The sequence below is a fragment of the Myzus persicae genome, unplaced genomic scaffold (assembly GCF_001856785.1).
Source record: "Myzus persicae strain clone G006 unplaced genomic scaffold, MPER_G0061.0, whole genome shotgun sequence".
Taxonomy (NCBI): Eukaryota; Metazoa; Arthropoda; class Insecta; order Hemiptera; family Aphididae; genus Myzus; species Myzus persicae.
The window spans coordinates 39,241-53,609 of record NW_019104370.1 but is presented as its reverse complement, the minus strand read 5'-3'; the positions used below and the strand labels follow the sequence as shown (position 1 = coordinate 53,609).

The window sequence follows — 14,369 nt, the reverse complement described above, 5'->3', positions numbered from 1 at the left end:
TCGCACGGAGAAAAAAAAGATTAGAAAAGATTAGAAAAGATTAGAATGTATAGCAACAGCTGTATTTTAGTTATAATGTATAGAAAATACATACCTAGTCATTACAGCTCACAGTTATAACAACATTTTTAAATTTTTAAAAATTTTTATTTCGGGAACAATAACCGTCGGGAAAAAGTCGTTCGGGAAAAAAGGTTTCGGGTTTTCGGATTTTCGGATAAAACGACATTCGGGAAAAAGTTCATTCGGGAATTTCGATTCGGGAAAAACGGCGGGTACCATATTATACACAATCGTGTTATAAAGGGGGTATATGATCATATCTTACAATGACCTACTAATCGGGAATGGCGAATTACAAAGAATAATATATAAATATAAACAATAACAAAGACAAATCTTATCTGCACGACGATGGTGATAGTGGTATGGACTGACAACAGATGACTCCGACCTGGATCCGATGATGGATGCAGTGATGCCAACGGACAGCAATCGGGATTGGCGCACCGATCGACGCACCGGCGATGATGAAATTGGCATACCTGACCGATACGACGCTCGCGGCGGAACGGCGTACAGCAGTGGCAGTGGCGCCGAACACGTACTTAATGTGGTGCATTTGCACCACCTACAATTGGGGGGTGGGTACTGGCCACTGGGTGTCTGGGTCCATATAGTTTTGAAAAACTGACACTTAGTAGCCAGTAGGTATAGCCGGTATAGGTAATAGGTACATGCAACCTGCTTAATATGAACATTGAACTTGTTATTTGATAATTTATGGCCAATTAATTGTAGAAAGTAGAAACAAATAGCATAAATTAAAATAATATTATGTAGGTACTATAGAAATAAATAGAAGACTATGATTATAGAAAATACAATAATTAGTAATTACAACAACTTCACAAACAGCGTAATATACTAATGCGGTTCTCAATCTGTGCTTTGAGGAGCCCTAGGGCTCCGCGAGACTAATCCAGGGGCTCCGCGGGCACATCTGAATTAAGTACATATATTATTATTCCTTAAATTGTTACAAGTTACACTTTTATTGTATACATTTTGTATATTAGCAATTTATTGATCCATAATGGTTAGAGTGTAAAATTGGTATTTCAAGTTTTTGGAACTCCGTGAGTTTTCTTAAGCATATCAAGGGCTCCGTGAAAAAAAAAGTTTGATAATCACTGTACTGTCCGTACTAATGTATACAAAATACAAATTAAAACTATTAATATTTTATTTATATAAATGTGCTATTGCCCTTGAGAGTGACGGCTTGCCTATTGTTCCAATGTATCGTGTTTTCGATAACGGATGATGACAATTTTATGTTGGTATAATAATATAAGCCAATAACCAATGAATTCGGTGCGCCCGTTCACCATACATGTTTATAAATAGTAAAATAGATGGAAAATTTGAATTACTGTTGATTTCTTGTTATTATCGACTATCGTAATGTCATTTGTCGATTATCGAATATCGTACGTTTCTTGTTAATTTGTTACTCGCTATTTACAAAAACAATATTTCACTTATCGTGCTCTGAGAGAGTGCATTTCTTATTCTGTTTTTTGAAATGTCAAATAATAATTCAAGTAATTCAACTGTATGCCTTTGTGGAAAAAAACGATTGAAATTAAATTTTACAAATTGGAAAAGACACCAAGATTCTTGTAGGATTTCAAAACTAAAAAAACATAACATTGTAAATGACTTGTCAAACTTTTATTCAAAAAAACGTGGAAGTGATGAATCGGAAGAAATTCAAAGTTTACCAAAAAAAAAGGTAAGTAATTTTTGTTTTTAAATGATTACCTAGTTTAATTTTGTAAATCATAATTAATATTATAACTATAAAAAATAATATATAATAATAATATATATTATTTTATATTTATTATTATTAATATTATTAATCATTATTAATTATCTAATGTACCTACCTAAATTAGATGACTTTTTATTTATTTGTTATAACTTTTATAAATATTAACTGTACCAGTCTTTCCTACTAGATGTATTACCAATAATATTTAATTAGGTATTTAATTTTTTGTAGTTCAGTCCCATAATGCCATAAATGATGGCATTAAATCAAACAACAGCTGCATTTATGGAAATCAATGTACAGAAAGCATCAATACCCATTCACACTCAGGTATGTTTAAGATTTTAAGTTATTTTTATTGTTACTTACACTCATCGTTTACATTATACACACATACCTATTTAATTTATATGAATATGATAAGACCAAATTAAATTATTATTTATTTTTAATTGTACCTACATAATTACTAATTAGGTACAATTTTTTAATTTTGGTTCTCGCCTAATTTGTTTTAATATATATTAAATATGTATAATACATACATATTTTATTTTATATATAATACATTTAAATTTTTAAATTTTAAGGAGAGGACTTAGGTACAAATGTCGAGCAAAATGAGACTGTCTTTACGGATAAATCAAAGAATTTTGAACGTTTGCCTGCATCAACAGCTCAAACTTCATATATTGGTAAATTACATTTTTGTTTATTTAGATAAAAATTTAGGTATCTTATTTGAAATGCATGATTATTATTTTGAATTTAATCAGACAATATTAATGAAATTAAAAACATCTCAATACCAAATTAAACTATCAATTTTGAATTGTACCTAAATAATTAGGTACACATAGAATTTATCATTTTAGTTTTTACCTATTTAATTTATATAATTTAAATTTTAAGGAGAGGACTTGGGTACAAATGTCGAGCAAAATGAGACTGTCTTTACAGATAAATCAAAGAATTTGGAACGTTTGCCTGCGTCAACAGCTCAAACTTCATCTATTGGTATTGTATAGCACTTAATTTTTATTAATAATTGTCTATATACCTAATATAGAAATTAACAATACTTATCATAATTCATAATGCATGTTTATTAACTTAAACTTCAATTTATGTTATTTTATCTACATAATTAAATAATATCTTGGCTGTATATAGAATTTATTTTATTTTTTGGATTTTATTTTTTAGTACTAAGCAACTTACTTCAAAACTGTATTGACCCTGAAATAAGTGCTGAACATTTATCTATTGATCCGGGGATTCTTCGAAATTTGAAATTATCGCCCGAAGAGAAAATAAATATTATTCAAAGAGGCCCTTGTCAACCTACAGAAATCGACACAAATTTTCCTAAGTCAAATGGACGACGTTTTTTGTCGAAATTTTACTGGAATGAACTTACCAACGGAGAACGTTTCAATAGAGATTGGTTGAGTTATTCCATTTTATTAGATAGAGTTTTTTGTATATACTGTATGTTTTTTGGTAAGAATTCACAGAAAGCTTGGACGTACGATGGCTTTCATGCGTGGCAAAGACCTAAAGATATTTGTACACATGAGAAGACTACTCCACACATCAACGCAACTGTTACTATCAAAATGAAATTGTTATCCATGCCTGTGTTACCAGCACTTATTGAAAAAAAAAAAATGCAAGTAGAATTTAACAGAGAAATAGTTCATCAACTTATAGAGGTTACACTGTATCTCGGCAGACATTCTTTAGCATTCCGTGGGCATAGAGAAGGCTTCAATGAAAATATTCGTGGTAATTTTAAAGATTTAGTCATTCTATTAAGTAAATGGTCACCATCTTTGGCTATTTATTTAGAAAGATTACAATCAACCGGTCGAAATGAAACAAACTTTTTATCCTGGCAACGGCAAAATCAATTAATAGATTCTGTTTCAACTATTATCAACAAATCTATCAAAAAAGAAATTATTGATGCTAAGTATTTTAGTGTCTCTATTGATACAACATTCGACTCGTCTAAAAGAGAGCAATTAGCTTTTGTTGTACGGTATGTTAGTTTTTCCAATAAAATTCCAGAAATTCAAGAACGGCTGATTTCATTAAAAGAATCTTCTCTTACTACTGGTCAAAGATTGTTTGAAATCTTTAAAGATATTTGTAATGAAAGAGAATTAAACTGGAAACAACATTTAATTGGTCAGAGTTATGATGGTGCCAGTAACATGCGAGGTGAGTACGAAGGTCTACAAGCATTGGTTCTTCAGCAAAATCCTTCTGCCATTTACATCTGGTGCTATTCCCATAGATTAAACCTTGTAGTTATACAAATGGCGAGTACTTCTTCAAATGCAGTTGACACATTTGGAAACTTAGAATCTTTGTACAGTTTTATATCAACTAGTAAAAAAAGAATTGCTTTTTTTGAAAAATCACAAAAAAAACATTATCCCAATCAGAATATTCGCCGTTTAAAGCGAGTTGAAACCACGAGGTGGATGTCATATTCCTCAGCTCTAAATAATGTTTTACTTACATACAATGCTGTAATTGAGACATTGGAGTATATAGTAAGTGAAGAAAGTAGAGTAGATTTTAAGGTTGGAGCGAAAGCATCAGGTTTAATTGATTTTTTATTATCTCATCGATTTATACTTACTGCATTATGTTTTAAGAAAATATTTAATTTAATTGATCCGCTTACTCGTATGCTTCAGGCTATTGATATCGATTTACTGAGTGCCATAAATAATATACAAAATGTCCACACTTCATTAAAACAAATAAGATGTGAAAACATATTTGAAGAAATATTCACAGAATCCAATTGTTTTATGAGTGATCATGCCGATGAATTTGAATTCACTCAATTGGTCATAAATAGAAGTAGAACTAAAAAAAAACAATTTGATGAAAATTCTAGTGATGAACCGGTAGTAGATCCTAAGCTGAAATTTAAAATTGATACTTATTTTGGCGCACTTGATGCAGCAATAATGGCTATAGAAAACCGATTTCACTCAACTGCACAAAATCTTTTAAGGGATATATCATTCTTCTCAAAAAATCGTTTAAATCAAGTTAAAAATGGAATACTACCGACAGATGTGTTCTGTACATTTTGTAATTTGTATCAACAGTTTATAGATCGGAATGAGTTGTGTAATGAATATATTCAGTTTGCAAACTTGTATTCTGACTTTGAAAAAAGTAACTAAACTACCAAAAAATATTTATCCCTTTACTTCCAATATCAACACTTCTGACATTGAATGTAACGTGGAGATTTCAACATCAGATGAAGAATTAAACAATGATCAAACACAAAAAGATATTATGAATACAGGAAGCTTATTAACATTACTACAAATATGCTATTCAGCTGGACTTCATAGTATATTCCCTACATTATTTATGGCCCTTCGTATTGCTTGTACATTGCCAGTATGTAGTGTAACCACTGAAAGAACTTTTTCTAAATTAAAAATTATCAAAAATCGGTTAAGGAGCACTATGAAACAAGATCGTCTTGAGTCATTATTAATAATATCATGTGAGTCCGATGTGCCCATAGATAATGATGAAGTGGTTGATATATTTGCAAAATGCAGTACAGTACTAAGCAAAAAACTTATTGGTTGAAACTTAAAATGTAATAATTATATACTTATATATACATGTATTATATAGATCGATCATAGATGTATAGATTAATGTATAAAACAATATTTTATTAAAGTTTTATTGAAAATGTTGACTTTGAACCTAATTTCCTATTTTTGTGGGTGTCTAGTGAGTGGTGGGTGGGTGGTTAAAATTTGTGTTTGCACCACCTACCAAAAAGTAGTTCGGCGCCACTGAGCAGTGGAAAACCACGTGAAAACCCAAAAAAACAAAAGAAGAAATCGGCCGATCGCGAACCACGATGGATCGACGAACGGGGACGTACTCAACGATGCGACAAGCAAGACCGGTATAACGCACGAACGCGGTCACGGATTATCCACGTAATGGACGTCAAAGAGGTCCGAACGGTGAAGGCTATATTCGGAGTCGACGTTACCTCCAACAATAACCGACTGGCGCGTTGACGCGAAACGATGATGTCGAAAACGGCCGAGCACGAACAAGACACAACGAACTAGCACGCGCGTATTCAAAACGGCGTGTATGCGACACGAATGTGGTGTCCTGACGGATCTGATCACAAGCGCAACGACAAAGGAAACAAAACTAACTAAAAACCCGGCCAGCACGGACGTGCGGGCAGAACTGGTTGACGGCGGTAGCTCGCGGCTGGAGGCGCATCACCAGGTTGATCACGGGTGGTGGAGGGGGACGGGGTTCAACTTCTCGTATGTTCTATGCTTGACGCGTGGTACAGCGGAGCAACGGTGCTGTTGCCCAAACAAATGTATTACACTCATCGTTTTCTTCACTACTTGATGAAAATAGACTACCTAGCAACAGACATAGCAACTCTTTTCCGTTGACGGTAGAGAGTTGATTTTGATCTGCATGAATATTGGTCCCCAATAAAATAATACAAATATATTTAAATACAATATGGCAAGATTATTATATTATATTAATATAGGTTGGTACTTTGTATTAATTATAAAAATACAATAGTATTAAAGAAAATATAATAATAAAATATATACCTAAATATATAGATATTTGAACTTAATTATATAACATCATTACCAATACGGCATTAGGTCATATCTAAATGGTTGCTTGCAGAATGGATTTAAAAATTCAAGAAATGGTGGTCTATGAATATAGGTAAAAGACTTGTGTATGTTCTTAAGTAAATATATGAGTAAAATCACAATTAGAAGAAAATGTAGTACGTAGGAAAAATGAATACATTTAGTATACATTAATTGTATAAATAACTTATAACATTTAAGTAGATAGGTATAGCTGTAATGCTGTATTATATATTTTGTATAATTTACAATTTTACTTTACCACTATTAATTGTACAATTGTAATAAAGTTATATATGTATATTTATCGATTATTGTTTCAGTTATTGTGTATACCAGTATATTATAGTATCTAGATAATATCTCAAACCATAAATAAATAAGTATATAGATATTTAACTTCTTTAATATAATAACATACATAAGCTTAAGGGATAAGATGAGTTATTTTTAATACCTAGTAAAATTATATACACACAGACTTTACATTTTATTTGAACTATATAATATAATACATATATTGACCATGATACAACTTAAATTATATTTTCACCTCTTTATTAATTCACCAAGTTTTTTTTATCAAAACAGATAATGAAATTTATTTTATAATCATAATTATCAACACAATTTATTATTAATAATTGGTTTAATTAAGGGTAAGTATTATATGCAAAGCTGGTCACTAATAACAACATATTATGTCATATTATTCATATAATATATTTTTAATACGACAACAAAATCTATTTAGTAAAGTTATGTTAATATTATAATAATATAGGTATTTATATCACAGAATAAATTATTAGAATTATTACACAGAATTGTTCTGTGTTTATATTATACACTTGTGAGTTGTGATTAAAAATATTATAATATTTATTATAACTGAATATTAAAATTATTGTATACTTACGCCATGATTATTATATACCTAGATGATATTCTGTTATTCTGTATATATTCATGTAAATCTTAATTAAATATGTTGACGATATAAAATATAAGAGTTAAAAACTGTGGACTGTAGAACACTAGCTGTTACTACATAGTACACAAGACTGCAATTAAATAAATTGTCAAATGACAAATAGTAAATAATAGGTAATAATGTATAAAAAAAATAATGTCTACAATGATAACCAGATAATCACTGATATAAAATTAATATAATGCTTTTTAATAGCTTGCAGGGAATTTCCGCAAAATAATATACCGGAATTTATACACTGCGCAGCTATTTATAAACTGATTGTATGTTTTATCAGTTCAGTGTCGGTTAAACGGGCAACGAATGGTTGGCATAATGTTATAAAACACGGTGTTTAATCACTGTCTCTGAACTTCGCAACGGTGTTAAAACATTTTTCCTGAACCGTTAAATTTCTGTCGGTGCATTTACATTTTCTCTGCACCGTTCAATGTCAGAAATACCTACTCTGCACCACAATAAAATATTTGGTTAAACATTTCACAAAAATACTTTTACTGAACCACCATTGTTTTACTAACACAGTTCATACACTGTGTATGAAAAAAACTACGGTGTTTGTAAACCGACATTGAATGTTAAATGTGTATTTGTAGATTCCCCAAACCTGGCGATAGCGCTTTAAGCCCCACAAATTTGGTTGCAGATTTTACTTTGACTGATTCATCAGATTCAACAATGTTATAACAATTAGGTGAAATACATAATTCATAATTATATTACCTACATATAATGTAAACATGTTTACGTATATTATACTTATAAATATTGTATAAATAATTTAATTTTTCGTACACAATTATTCGTGTAAGCTATCACGTAGATGAACGTAAATACGAACAAATTTTAACGTTTATTAAACCGTTATTATACCAATATTAGCAACGCGTGTATTATGTATTCAGTATTCACCAAAGTTATATTCATTATAATATATATATACGTAGATTATAGTGATCATACGTGTCACGTATTACGTGATATATGTTAACTAGGTATTATATGAATATTAGAAATAAACATTTAATTTTTTATTTGTAGTTTGAATGATATCGTTGAAAACGAATAAGAAACATTTATGCATTCTACAGTAGTTAACAAAGTTGAACCTGAAAGTGGGTAGGCTGGTTTTTATGTACCTACTATGATTTATATTTTTGGACATTTTCAAATGTCTCTTTACTGATAATTATTATTTACCTATTTTGTAAAGAATACTTTTATTTTGTATTCGTAATACGTATTCGAATACTATGTTTAGAATGAGAGAGGCTAAGAAGGATATTGCCCCTCGGAACTCTACTTATAAAAGTAAAAAAATCGAGAACTCGCTCTGCTATACGGTAGGGGTGGATTGAACCTCGGTCATATAGTACGTCACTATAATGGATGTGTTAAATTTGAATGCAATGATGGGTATCATTGTATACGAAAAACGATTCTGAACGGAGACGATTCGTCAGTCTAGGATATTTTATTTATTTATTTTATATCTAAAACCGTTTGATAGAAAATCGTTCGTGAATTTTTAAATTTTTATTACCGTAAACATTTAAAATTTAGATGATCATAATTTTTTTTTAATTGACTTACGCTTGATTATTTTATAATAATTGTGATCAATACTTATGAAAAACCTTGTATTCAATTTTCAATTCTTAGGTATGAATACAAAAAAATTATGAATTTTCAACTACAAAATAACTTCAAATTTTCTCAATTTTATTATATTTCGTAAAAATGTGAACTTTCAAATTGTCAAGTATTTTGACTCAGCCAAAAAATTTTAATCGAGATTTATGAAAAAAATCGAATATTTCAAATGCCTATAAATAGCTGAAAAATTAACGAAATATTTTGAAATAAATATCAAAATCGTCTGAGGCTAAATCGTTGTTTTACTTGATATTGTAAAGGTATAAATTTCAAACGCTCATAAAAATGTTCAATTTTAGTCCGATAGTTTTTTTTAAAGATATTCGAAAATTTGAACTTTCTACGCTTAAAAAAAATAGTGATCTACGATTTTCGATTTTTTTTTAATAGTGAAACCACTAGTACTAAATTTTTATTTATTTTAAAGTATTTAGAAAAGTTTCAAATACTTTGCAAGAATATTATTTACTTTCGTAATTACATCATAATAAGTTCATTCAATTGATGGATGATATTATTTATATCCTTTAGAAACTCTCTTGAGATCTAAGGAAGAAGATTCATAGATATCGGCCATCTTTTTAAATCAATTCAAAGTATTCGACATGAAGCTTTTGATTGTATATTTGCTAATTTAGATTTAGTAAAAGAAATTCGCAAAGGATATTTTAGTAAATTTATTTTCAAATGCAAAACGTGTTGTAAGATGGAAGTAATAAGTTCAGAACCAGAAGAAAAATCATCAGCATTAAAAATAAATACGGCAATTGTTTCAAGCGTTGTAAATCCTGGTCAAGGCTATGCACAACTCGAACAATTTTCAGCCATTTTAAACATGCCGTGTATGACAAATAGTACTTATCAAAAAGAACACGAAATAATAAGTGGGTATATAGAAACAACTATGTGGCAATCTCTTGAAATGGTGGGTAAAGAAGAAGCTAATATGGCAATCGAAAGAGGTGATGTAAATAAGAATGGAGTGCCATTAATTACATTGGTTGCTGATGGAGCATAGTCAAAACGTTCTTACAAATCAAACTATAATGCTTCATCTGGCGTTGTGAGTTTTTATCATTTAAATAATAATATAATTTAAATATATATATGTATATTTGTAGGCATGTATTTAGGTTACCAGACTGGAAAAGTTTTATATTTGGGAGTTCGCAATAAAATATGTTCCGTTTGTCACAAAGCTGAGTTCTTATCAAAAGAACCTAACCCACATAAATGTTACAAAAATTGGTCAGGAACTTCAACTTCAATGGAAGCTGATATCATTGTTGATGGTTTTTCCCAGATCATGTATATGCATGGGTTAATTTATGACAAATTAATTGGCCATGGTGACAGCAGTGTCATGAAAAAGTTATCAATTGCCAAACCATATGGGATTGAACACCGTATAAAAATAATTGAATGTTCTAATCACATACTTCGTAATTACTGTAATCGACTACGAGATATATCTACTCAACGAAAAAATAGTTTAGGCTCTATATTTCCTGGGTATCATCGAATAAAATTAAAAGATGATATATATTACGATTAATTTACAGTTTATAGCTCTATTAACACATACATTGTGACATTGTATCAAAAATAACTTACATTATCATAAATTAAAAACTTTACACCTAGATATGCCATAACAGAAGCGTCGAAATATTGGAAGTCAAATAAATTACTTTCTCATACTGAAAAAGTTCAGTTTCTGAAAGCTGATATTTTGAATAATCCTCGACATGTTTTTGGTGATCATGAAAAGTGCGCTAGGTAAAATTAGATATCTAATATAAACAAAATAAGTAAACTATAAATACATTGCCAATGGATTCATTTTTTAAAATTATTAGCTACTTTTGTAAAAGCTCTAAAGAAAACGAAACAAATTTGGTGTTTGAATTGAGGCTGAGTGGTCTTTGGGATGAGTTGACGGGTGCAATTAATTTAGTTGCCCACCATAGTGACAGTTTGCTGTACAGAGTGAATAATAATTGAAACTGAAGCTTACAATAGTGTTATAGCAAATTACAATTGGAGGCAAAAGAGTTAACTATTCTCTACTATATATATTAAATATCTTATAAATAACTTAAATAATCATAAAATATTTGCAAGAGATGACAATGTCTGTCTCTTACTAATTTTTTTTTTATCGATTCATATACAAATACGTTTATAATTTTTAGGATTTTATAAGACACGATGTAATGCAGCAGTGATATCTTATAACTATGGTCCTGATTACTTACACAGGTTACACAAAAATGCTTCTAATTTCAGTCCAGGTAGATTTACTAAAAAATATATAGAAATTAAAAAAAAAAAATCTGTGAAACGAGAAGACAACTTGAATTTAGGTAAAACGTAATATATTCTAATTTATTTAATTTTAGCCTATTAACAAATTTTTATTTTAAGAAATAAATTCAATAGTAAGAAGAAAAAAAAGGTGCTGGTCCTGATAAGGATTATGAAGATGTGGATGATATTGGTTGTAGCGTTCTAAATTTAACTGATGAAGACGTTGAAAGAAAAAAACAAAATTTATTAAATAGCCTTCAATTAAATTTGACTGAAATAAAATCACTAGAAAGACGAATTATTGGTAAATCCTTAAATGACATTTGGAAACAAGAGCGAACATTTAGGTTGACGGTTTCAAATTTTGGTAGGATATGTGCTCTATGACCTTAGACACCCAGGACCAACACATTAAAATATATATTGTACAGTGAAGATTTAGTGGGTACAACGGCCGCGATGAAGTAAATATGAATATAGTAATAATTTATAAACATTTAATAATTAAAATAAATTTTCTCCATTTCACAGGTATGGTATTCAATATGAAAGTGTAGCAAAAGACGCATTTGAAGCTAAAGCAAAAATAAAAATTACGCCTTGTGGAATGTTTGTCGATCAATGTTTTAATTTTTTGGCTGGAAGTCCAGATGGTATCATAGGAGATGATGGTATCATAGAAATAAAATACCCTCCTAGTATTAAAAATGCTACCCCTCAAGAAGCTGCTAAAATGAAAACCATTAAATACTTAACTTTTAATAAAAAAGGAGTAGTAGAATTAAAACGTACTTTTCAGTACTATTACCAAGTTCAAGGGCAATTACACATAACTCAAAGACTTATTTTATAGTGTGGACTCCCAACGGTACCTATATTTATTAATATTAGATACACTAATATTTTCACAATTTTAAATTTACTCTATACATTTCATACAGTTATTAAAATGTTTAAATAATATTTGCAGGATTATTCTTCGAAAAAATTGTACGTGATGACAATTTTTGGAAAGAAAAGATGGAAAGTCAACTTTTTTCATTTTATATGGAATATATGCTTCCCGAAATTGTCAATCCAAAGATTGATGTAACATCAAATACCTACCGCAGAGTATGCTAGTTATTATTAAAACCAAATTTGTTGTAATAAATTATTAGTAGGAACAATAAAGATTAATTGTAATGTTTGAGTTTTGTTGAATTTTTTTAAATATATTTATTTCTATTGACTATTTTATTTGTATTTGTATTTTAAAAAGTAATTAGGCTGTTAATGTAAATCAAGCTATGCTTTATTAACATTGTTGTGCTTTAAATATTGGTACACATAATAAAGTTAAGAGGAGCTTTAGTTAATTAGTAGGTTGTGAGCGCAAAGCCAGGAGCAAGGCTCCGCGTGCATAGAATTATATAGGCGGCATATTACATGGACGCGAAACGCATAACAAGACTATCCTCGGAATACGCCGGCCTAGTCAAGGTGATGATGGGCGTGGTTACGGCCTGCCGCGACGGCGGCGATACAGCGAACAACGCCATATCTGGAGCGTTGTATACGTTTCAATTTTGGTGTGCAGGCGCCTTAAACAGACCAAAAAATAAAATAACTAACCTTAAATTCAACTTTTCTGCATTCATTAACAAAAGATTGAAATATCAGGCATTTCCGTTAACATTTTTTTTTTTGGAGGGGGGGGGGGGCAAAAGTATATATTTGCTCCCTAAAAAAATTGTTTGATTGGGCAACTGCCTCTTCCCCCCCCAAGGGCCGCCCATGTGTATACCAAAATTTTAGATGTATTATATAATTACAAAAAATCGACAATAAAACATAATAAGACAATAGAAAAAGTAGAAAAAAAAATGGCGATGCCGTTTACAGATGCTGAATGTACAATATTAAGATAGAAGACAAGGTGTAAATAATTAACATGAATTTTATTGCGAACGTAATACTGTTTGAATATTTTCAGAGAGTCTGCTAGCATAAAGTTTCTCGTACTCACTCTGATAGTTCACTTCTATATATCGGGTGCTCAGGTCTCTATTATGTAGGCCTAATCTTCACTACTCTGCTCCTATTGACAAGATAGTGTTGAACCCATTTACTATTTTGTGTGTGAGTACAAGGTCCAGGAAATGCTATCGACAAGGGCACCCATAGTGCGTCAACCTTTTCTTCATAAATCCAAAAAACCTCCCTAGACCACCTCACTTTAAAAACTATATCTCGTAAACGAGTTAATGAAAAATGAAAATTTGAACGTGATAATTTAAAATTTTACCAAATAAATGCAATAGTGGAAAAAAAATATTGAAAACAGTCAATACTTTTCGATATAATAAATGAATCGTACCGTATATATTAATTTTTCCAGACATTTTTTACTGATGATAAAGATAGTAGTTTTCCGGAAAATAACATACATATTATCAAAACTTCCTTGTAAGTTTTTGTTAAATCTTATTTTGCATTGATATTAGTACCGACTTACCGAATATAGTGAACCCGATTGGAATTTTGTTTTTTTTCTGCTCAAAAGTAGATCTTAAATAAAATGATATCATTTTTTTCTAAAATACTTCCTTTAATTAAATTTGAACTTATAAATTTCAGTTATGTTATTAAATAGGATCAAATTAATACACTTCTTTTTTTGGTTTTCTATTATAGCTAGTTTTACCACAGAATAGTTGAAATCGATTTAGTAACAAGTCAGTGCACTCCAAAATATACATTTATGTATTGTTTAGAAATATATTAATTGCCAAGCATCAATTTGTATTAAAACGAAACATAATTTACACAGTTACTACGTAATAAAAAAATAAATATACATTTTAAATTGCAAAATTAA

At 29.9% G+C, this 14,369-nt stretch overlaps 1 protein-coding gene across 1 annotated transcript; it reads left to right on the top strand.

The window, feature by feature from the left end:
• Positions 1–466: 466 nt before the first annotated feature.
• LOC111041580 (zinc finger MYM-type protein 1-like) lies at positions 467–5,476 on the top strand. Its single transcript, XM_022325886.1, has 7 exons — positions 467–644; positions 2,072–2,170; positions 2,431–2,535; positions 2,753–2,862; positions 3,349–4,453; positions 4,643–4,914; positions 4,982–5,476. The coding sequence occupies exons 1-7, from the start codon at positions 467–469 to the stop codon at positions 5,474–5,476; spliced, it is 2,364 nt and encodes a 787-aa protein (XP_022181578.1).
• The last annotated feature ends 8,893 nt before the right edge of the window (positions 5,477–14,369 follow it).